At 46.5% G+C, this 9,535-nt stretch overlaps 1 protein-coding gene across 1 annotated transcript; it reads left to right on the forward strand.

Moving 5' to 3' along the window:
• The first annotated feature begins 1,089 nt into the window (after positions 1-1,089).
• On the forward strand, positions 1,090-8,658 carry eve1 (even-skipped-like1). The gene is made up of 4 exons (XM_030057991.1): positions 1,090-1,518; positions 1,980-1,995; positions 4,930-5,153; positions 8,161-8,658. Exons 1-4 carry the CDS (start codon positions 1,090-1,092, stop codon positions 8,656-8,658), a joined length of 1,167 nt encoding a protein of 388 aa, XP_029913851.1.
• Positions 8,659-9,535: the final 877 nt, after the last annotated feature.

Consider the following 9,535-nt stretch of genomic DNA (forward strand, 5'->3'; position numbering starts at 1 on the left):
GAGGTAGAACATTATAAGGTTGATATCGTCTGTTTCTTTATCTTTGTGTTTGGCTTTTTTGAGACTGCTGCCCCCTCCTGGTATGGAGGGTAATTCATCGTCAGCTGCAGTCTGTGTGGTGTGTTCATGGACAACTTTTAGGAGTGAGTGTGTTTTTTGTGTGTGCTAATCTTCTTGTGTTTCTTTTTTTGCAGGTTTTTTTTTCTTTTTGAAGTTTTTTTGATTAATTTGCTTGTTGCATTTTTTCTATGTTTTTGAACAACATCAGTGAAAGTGTGGAGGTTCAATTCATGTTAAATTAGTTTGATGTTAAACACTGACAAATGGTGGTGGTGAGATTAAACCAGCAGGTTTAATGTTAAAAGTTAAAATGATTCCTCCTGCATTTCTAGTGAATTAAGTCAAAGTGGAATCATTTTGCTGAGGAACTCCTGAGAGCCCCGCTTGGAAAATCTGTGTTAAAACAACTCAAACCAAACTATTCATCAGAAAATATGACACGTTAATGCTAGCCGTGGTTGCGAGGAAATAAATCTGCAATAATCTGCAATGGAAGCATGAAGCGATGGAGGCCAAACCATCCCGTCCCGCAGCTCGAGGCGGGACCGTCCCGCCGCCGCCACAACAAAGACACGGCGTCCCTGAGAGCTCTTCAAACCGTAGATGAAGATATTAGCATGTGTGGCAGAGCGCCGCACGCCGCGCTCTCAGCTGCCATCTTAAAAAGGATGTTTCACTTTCAACACGTACGGCACATGGGTGTACTCGGGGACGACACGCACATCTTCCATAAGGTTTCAACACGTGTTAATAGCAACAATATGCAGCGTCAACATTTGTCACTGTGTGCGTGTGCTCGGCACATGCTGCAGAGCAAAGGGACGCAAGATGTGTGCCGCCCTTTAAAAGAAGAAGAAGAAGTGGCTGTGTTGGAAGTGTGTTTTTTAAAAGAATGTCGTGTGTTTGATCACATGTACCAAACAGGACGTCTCATCAGGCGACAGCAGGGCTTCCAAAACTTCGACACATGAAAGTGGTTTTCACGTCATCCTGATGTGAGACAGTGAGATAAACAGCTGGATTCATCAGATGGACACATGCTGGGCTACCGGGCCCCATGGGAGCTCGCTGCACCCATCCAAGACCCCGCAACATCTGGAGCTCCAACATCTGCAGGCCCAGAACCACAGTCCACTTGTGGGACACCTCGGTCCGGCCGGGTCTGCCGGGCAGGGCCGAGCGCTGGTGAAAAATCGAAAATCAGAAAGCAAAGCGAGCTCACTCCACAGTGACTCTGCAGAAGGCAGAAACCCTGATCTCAGAAATGAAACATCGTCGTGTAAGATGGCTGGACTCCTGCTGTGGACGGCCCGGAGCGGACCCCTGCAGTCGAACCCCTGCAGTGGCCCTCAGATGGACACCGAGAAGGAAACAAGGCCGAGCAAAGCTGACATGGTGGAGGCTGGGCAGCTGGGCGGGGCTCTGTCTCAGGACGGGACGCCCCGGTCACCACGGACTGTGACAGGGAGGAGACCTGGGGGGCGAAGAGCAGAAGTAAACTAGAACTGGCTCTTAATTTAAAATGTGCTCGCCCACAGTGCTGATCCAGGGGCCGGGAGCCGCCTGTCCTTCAACAGAGTGAGTTCACCACATTTTGACCACAGTGTGCTGCCTGCTCTGTGCTGGAGCGACAACATTATTTCAGGCAGCTGCTAACACAACAGAGTCACATGTCATGTAATATTAGATGAACCTATAAAATTACTTCAGAGCTACACATGTCCACTTTGAGGAGAGAAAAAAACCCTGAAGATCATTGTTTGAAACCTGTCCTGTTTCTGTGACGATGTTTTTGACGATGTTTTCTCCTCGTCAGAAGTTTCTCCTCGTCACGACAGAAGTTTAATTGGTTTGAAAAGTGTGAGGTTTTGGTTTCAGTAGAAAAAGGGAGAACACCTGAGTCTCCTTCCTGTGTTCAGCGTGGCGGCGTGGAAGGTGTGTGTGTGTGTGTGTGTGTGTGTGTGTGTGTGTGTGTGTGTGTGTGTGTGTGTGCAGGCCAGAGCAATGTGATGCCATGCCAGAGTCACTGCAGAAGGGTGGGCTGTAACTCCTTGATGAGCGGTCTTGAAAGTGGGGCCCGGGGCCCCCCAGGGGTCCCTGAGGGTCTTCCAGGGGGTCCTCAGCAAAAATAGTTTAATTTCACTGTTTGTGAGAGACGATAAACACAAGAAATCTGAGGTTAGTCCAGCATCACTGATATGACCTCTCACTATATTATTTCATTACTCTAATCAATTATTAGTTCAGTTTTCTTGTAATCTTTGCTCATTTAAAGCCACTTTAATAGGTAAAATAAATAAATAAATAAATAAATAAATAAAAATAATAATAAAATATAAAAATAGGTAATTTTTCTGGTCATTTCCTGTATTTTTTCTTTAAATTGTTGTTATTACTTTTCTTTTTGTCCTCTTGTTTTGTATTTTCTTCTTGTTATTTATTTACTTTTGTTGTTGTTGTTGTTGTTGTTGTTGTTGCTATTTTTGGGGTCATTTCTTGCTTCTTTGCTGGTTGAAAGGAATCCAGTGAACTTGCTCATGTCTCAAAGGTCAGTTTGGTTCCCTAATACATTGGATAATGCAAGAAACATTGAACTATAAGGCCAATTGTAACATCACTACGACACAAAAATGTGTAAGAGTGATCATTTCATTTTAGAATCATCTCACCGCTTTATCACCGCTCGGCATATCAAAGCCTGACATTTTCAGAATGAGCACAAACCAAAACATCTTTTCATGTCAGAGTCCCGAGTGCAGAGTCAGCACAGTCCGCCTGGGTCCAGGACATGAACAAGTTTAAAAACCTTCTGATAAAACTGTTAAACATGAAGGATATTACATTTTATTCCCAGACGAAATTCTGAGATTTTTTTTTTTTTTTTTTTTTTATGGTGGTAACTGTCCTCCGTCAGGTGTGACTCCACCTCACCTGGCGTCTGGCTGTCTCCTGTCCTCTGCCGGCCGTCTTTATCATCATCTGGCCGCTGGATCACAATCAGCGCAGATTATAGTCGTAATAAGATCCAAATCACCGGTTCAGAGGTCCGCTCTCACACCGGCCGCCGTGCAGGCTGTGCGCTGCCGCGGCTCAAATCTCTTCATTCACACACTCCTGCAGTTATGAACATTAGAAATGAATCGTCTTTTCGTTGCACACTGTTTAAACCATTAACGGGGAAAGTCCTGTATCACGAAACTTGTAGCCGTGAGAATTAATGCTCAATTAAAATTGAAAATTCATTTCAAAACGCCAGTCCTGTCATGTTAGGGAGGGGGAAAAAAATCAGTGCCAGCCTTAGATCAAATAATTTTTAAAGCAACTGTCTTCACTTGATTCTGAAAATCTGAGCGCCATCGCCCCTGAAGTTCCTCCTGCCACCATTTATTTAACAGCGGGCTGTCGGTGTTTTTAAAACATATCTCACGTTGATTCCCTCCATTTATTACATCTCCTTACATAAATCGGCTGCCTTACACATCTACAAAGTGCTGAAAACATTTGAATAAAATCCTCAGCACATACGGCATGTCCGAAAATCTATCGACCTATTTAATGAATATTTTTCATCAGAAAGTTAAAATGATAAAAAGATCAAAGTATGACACCGTGTGATTTATTTCAGACTCCGATAAGTATATATCCTATCTTAAGAAATCGGCTGCCTTAAAGCTAAGCCATAATAAAAGCTTAATTAATAATTGGGTTTTGCGCTGTCGGCCCCACCTCGGCCAATTTGGAGCCATTAGGCCTGTAATGATTGACTTCCAAACCTGCAAACATCAAACGGCGGAGAACAATGAGGCTGTGCGGCTGTCTGTGCCGCTGCAGCCGCAGGCCCGGCTCCTAATTCTCCATAACAAAAGTACAAAGGCCGAGACGGAGACCAAAGGCTTCGCTCTAACACCTTTAACACCTCGCCGGGCCGCGGCGCCGCGCCGGGTAGACGCGCACACCGCGGCCGTCTGGAGCGGCTCTGATATGGGCAGAGGAGGAGAAGAGAGGCCGGGGAAGGGAGGGGGAAGGAGGGTGGGGGGTCACCAGGGGGACAAAAACACCTCATCTTCTGCCTGCCTGTCTATACGGACGTGCCTGGAGTGTGTGTGAGGCAGACAGACAGAGTGTGTGTGTGGATTTTGTGCCGGTGGCCTGTCTGAACCGGGCTGGACTGCAAACGGAGGAAACGGAAATTTGGAGCTGAAGGACTGCCGAGAAATCTACAAAACCAGGGATTTTTATTTTATTTTATTTATTTATTTATTATTTATTTTTTGACACTTGGCGGCCTGCACACACAGAAGCAACCGGATGCGTGAGTTCAAATCTAATTTAACATGAAACCGAATAAGTGAATCTAAAATCAGGCGTCTCTCTGAATGACATTGCTTGTTCCTGAGTGGTTGTGAACATGCCAACCTGTCGGACAGACAGAGACAGCTGGACTTATAGGCTAAGACTTCAAAAAAAAAAAAAAAAAAAAAAAAAAAAGTAGCCTACCAGTCCGGGATTGAAATTATTAAGGAGAAAACCCCAACAGGCATTTAGAATATAAATATTAATTGCTGTCTTTATACTGCATTTATTATAGCCTACAATTAGCAGGCATGTGGCAATTAAGGCATGTGCTATCCTCTATTTTCCAACGTTAAATTTTAAAATGAGAACTTTTAAAATAGAGTTTTATAGTAGCCTATTTAGTTTAATTTGACACAGTTGAACTGAAGCCTGCAGGCAGAATCAGGCGGTAGGGGCACACAAAGCAAAATGTGTTATCATAATCTCAGAATATAATCTCCATTAAGATGAATTATCTGATATTCCCGCAGTCCAGGCTGCTTATGAGCTTGTCTTGTTCTCGCGTGATTTCAGTGGCGGAGGGCAGACAGACGCCGCTCGCGGCCGCCGCGCACGGAGAGGAGCAGGAGCCGTGCACGCGCAGCGCCTTGCTGGACCACAGCCGGCGGCACCGGACGGCGTTCACGCGCGAGCAGCTGTCCCGGCTGGAGCAGGAGTACGGCAAGGAGAGCTACGTGTCCCGGCCGCGGCGCTGCGAGCTGGCCACGGCGCTCAACCTGCCGGAAACTACCATAAAGGTACAACACACCGTTTTTTATTCCCCTTATCCCCTGCAGGCTGGTCATAGGAACGTGCGTGGTGACCGAAACATCAGTTCAACATGACAGTCATGTCGGACTGCATCTGACAGCCAAACACCCCGGCGGAGTTTGGAAATTCCCAGGGGTCCCTGAAGGAGGTTTCAGAGTTTCATAGAGGAGTTCCAGGGGTCTTTAAAGGGGGTTCCAAGGGTTCTTAAAGGGGTTTTAGGTGTCCTTTAGGAGGTTCCATGACATTTCCAAAGTCTGCTTGATATATTTATTTCACTAGAATTTATTATTATTACTATTTTTATTATTATAATTAGTAGTAGTGGAAGTAGTAGTATTTAAATTATTATTTGACTCCAGGGGTTCTCCAAGTCCAGTGAGGGTTCTCAAGCTAAATTCTGACTTCCTTCATTCATTCACCAGAAATTGTCCCAGCTCAGAGACTTTTGCATGTAGCCTAGGGACAACCATTTTCCTGTTAAGCTTCAGTCTCACCACCATGATCTTATGAAAAATATTTTTTTTACAGCTCAATGCCAAAGTCAAAGTCAAAGTCAAAGTATTTTATTGTCATGTGCACAGAAGAAAAAGTTCCCTGCCCAATCAAATTCTTACTTTGCTGCCCACAATGAATGCCAGTTGTACAATAAGAATAGTAAAAAATATACAATAATAATAGTAGAAAAATACAATATACAAGAAATATAAATTATGCAGAAAAGCATGACAAATTGTATGTACAAATATATGTACATATGTATGTGCAAATGTATATCCATATGTGCAACAACAGATCAGCTATGTGTAGCTGTCAGCAAAGTGTGCAAAGTCAGAGTGAATGAATGTGCAGACTGTGTGTGTGTGTGTGTGTGTGTGTGTGTGTGTGTGTGTGTGTGTACTCCATGACTGTAACTCCAGTCAGCTGTTCAGGAGTCTGATGGCAACTGAACAGCAGCAGCAGTTTTTTTTTTTAATGAGAGTACCAGGGACAGGAACTAGACTGTTTGAGTCCCTCAGGTGTCATAACCTGCTAGTCATACATTTCTATTAGTTATGCTTGTATAATATTCTTCAGAAATTAATTTATAGGTTGATGCTGTTTCATAGAGGATAAGTGCAGCTACTGGGGGAGAGCAGAGCAGAGCAGCTTGATCCCTGCAGGACAGACGGCATGTGACACTCAGGCAGGGGCGCCGTATATGGGGGGAAAGTTAGGACAATTTCAAGGGCCCTTGCCTGACAGGGGCCCCAAAAAAAATAGGTAAAAACTAATATAAAATTATTAAACCATCATTGAGTAAATAATTTTTTTTTTTTTTCATGGGGCCTAAAATTCCTGGCAGCGACCCTGCACTCAGGCTGTGCTCCTGTTTCCTGACTGTCCCGTCAGGTGCTGCAGGGCCACACACTGCAGGGCTACACTCTCCACACACTGTAGGGCCACACACTGCAGGGCCACTCTGCAGGGCTACACTCTCCACACACTGCAGGGCCACACACTGCAGGGCCACACTCTGCAGGGCCACACTCTCCACACTCTGCAGGGCCACACTCTCCACACACTGCAGGGCCACACTCTCCACACACTGTAGGGCCACACTCTCCACACACTGTAGGGCCACACACTGCAGGGCCACACTCTGCAGGGCCACACTCTCCACACTCTGCAGGGCCACACTCTCCACACACTGCAGGGCCACACTCTCCACACACTGTAGGGCCACACACTGCAGGGCCACACTCTGTAGGGCCACACACTGCAGGGCCACACTGTAGGGCCACACTCTCCACACACTGCAGGGCCACACTCTCCACGCTCTGCAGGGCCACACTCTGTAGGGCCACACTCTCCACACACTGCAGGGCCACACTCTTCACACACTGCAGGGCCACACACTGCAGGGCCACACTCTCTGCTGTGTCAGCAGCTTCACATCAACATCCATGCAGGTTTTCTTTGAGAAGTAACTGGTCATGCATTTCCTTATACTGTTTTTTGTCCTGATTACATTTTCAATGATCCCAATTTTCTGTTATGGGGTCATGGTGGGAGGAGCTACCCTTTGGAATAACGTGTGTGTGTGTGTGTGTGAGAGAGAGAGAGAGAGAGTAAAGAGAGTTCAACTTTTCACTTCCCCTGTTCATCAGTGCAGCTGCTTCATCGCCTTGCAGGCTTTATGAAATCATGTTGCATTAACTCGCTGGTCTGCAGCGGCTCTGCAGACAGACACGCAGCCCCGAAAAACCAAGCAGCTCAAAACAGGAAACACAAATATGAGGCAGTTACTCACCTGAGTGACAAGACCTCTTTGACATTTTCCATGCATGGAAGGTTTTCATCTGGTCTCCTCTTACGTGTCGTTTCAATCAGTGCGGCAGATTGAGTGCTGACAGGTTTAGCGGCGTCTAACTTTTGACGCAGAGGCCCCCCGTGTCCAATGTGGCTGCTTTAATACGCAGTAAATGCGCCCACCTTTCTGTCAACTACTGGAGGGTCTTTTATGAAAGAGCAGGAATGCGAGGCGAGGCCTCGTAAACGGCACCGCCTGACGTTTTAGAAGAACAGCCTTCCGGGATTTTCTATGGGCTGGTAAAATAGTTCAGGGCTGGACAGACAGACAGACAGACGGGCAGAGAGACAGACAGACACAGACAGACAGACAGACGAGTCATCAGGCCCAGCTATAAAGGTGTGTGCAGCAACACACAAAAGAGCAGGAAGTACTGAGAGAGCAAAGTGGACATTTTAAATATTAACAAACGGGGATGGCATGTCTGGAAAAAAAAAACAGCAAGGTAACAAACGGTCTTACATGTATGTACTATCACTTATATAAAATACTGCAAATACACTGTAATACTTCAGTAGAATGACCATGAAATTCTCTGTGGTACATAAAGCACTGATGTGCAGAATCCTTCCCTCGGTGTCTGTGCCTCACTCTCCTCCTGGGAAAACACACTCATCTTGTTCCTTCCTTCCCTCCTGGTCCAGGTCTGGTTCCAGAACAGGAGGATGAAGGACAAACGGCAGAGACACTCCCTGCCTTGGCCCCACCCTCTGGTCGACCCGCTGGGAGCGCTCCTGATGGGCCGCGCCTCCCCCTCCTCCGCCCTGCCTTACCCCTTCATCCCACCCCACCTGCCCCACCTCCCCCTCCATCTCTACTCCCCGCTGGCTCTCTCCGCCCCGGCCTCATCTTCGCCTCACGGAGCCTTCGGCGTTCCCATGAGGCCCCTGGACGCGCTGCGGCTCTCCCAGTTCCACAGCAGGCCCGGGTTGCCGCCACAGCCGACCACGGGGGCCCTCTACCCGCCTGCCGGCATCATGCACCACCCCGCCTCGTGCCCCTGCCCTGTCTGCCTGCACTGGGGATCGGACCAGCTGTTGAAGGCCGGCGGGGAGGCCGCCGCCCTCGGGCTGAGCCGGCCTCGCAGCCCCAAGGCCAACATCCAGGCAGCCGGTCTGGACAGGATAGAGGAGGTGGTGTAAACTCACATGAAGGCCAGGGTACGTGTACTGTGGAGATGAATTTCAGCAGGTTTCACACTGAGAAAAGGACATGTTCAGCCAAAAAAGAAAACCTGACTGGCCTCAGTGCGTCAGCCTCTGCAGAGTGAACAGGTTTGCTGATGGAACTGGTTGGTTTCTTTGTCAAATATTCTCAGTGTCCTTCTCCAGTTTGTTTCGTTTGTTTCCATCTCACCGTCAACCCTCAGAGGATCTCTGCACCTTCATGATGACAAACAGCCTCCAAATACTCAGAATCCCTCAGCAGGCTGTGCTTCTCTTTAAAGGCACATTCCTCAAATCTGACGATACTAAACAGCGGCGGCCCCCGGGTCTAAACTCTCTGCCCAAATGAAGCACAGCAACATGTGTTTGTGCTCATTGCCTCAAACATGAGGGCGCTGTGAACGTGTGCCTTTAACCCTCTGAAACACACAAGCCCATGGGTGGGCATTTATTTTGAAAAAAAAAAAAAAATTAACCCTCTGAAAAAATTTCCTTTATTTCTTTCAAAAATATGAAATAAAACACCACTTTAGCCAATAAAGATGCAGGTTTTGGTTGGTAACTGTAGGATCCAAAAAAAAAATGAAAAGAAGAAGGAAATTTTTTTTTCGTCTGTTACAGATAAAAGTAAGAAAAAGACTAAGACTAAGTGTTACTTTAATTTTGTAAGGGATTTTATAGTCGTTTTTCAAACAAGAATCTGCACTTTCCAAAAATAAATAAACAAAACAGCTGCATCTTCTCAGGCCAAAACAGAGATTTAAAAAGATAAATCTATTTTTGAAAGAAATAAAAGGAAGGAGGGATTCAGACGGCTGCAGCCATGTTGTTGCTCAAATGTGTGTCCGGCAGA

Source organism: Myripristis murdjan, chromosome 8 (assembly GCF_902150065.1).
Source record: "Myripristis murdjan chromosome 8, fMyrMur1.1, whole genome shotgun sequence".
Taxonomy (NCBI): domain Eukaryota; kingdom Metazoa; phylum Chordata; class Actinopteri; order Holocentriformes; family Holocentridae; genus Myripristis; species Myripristis murdjan.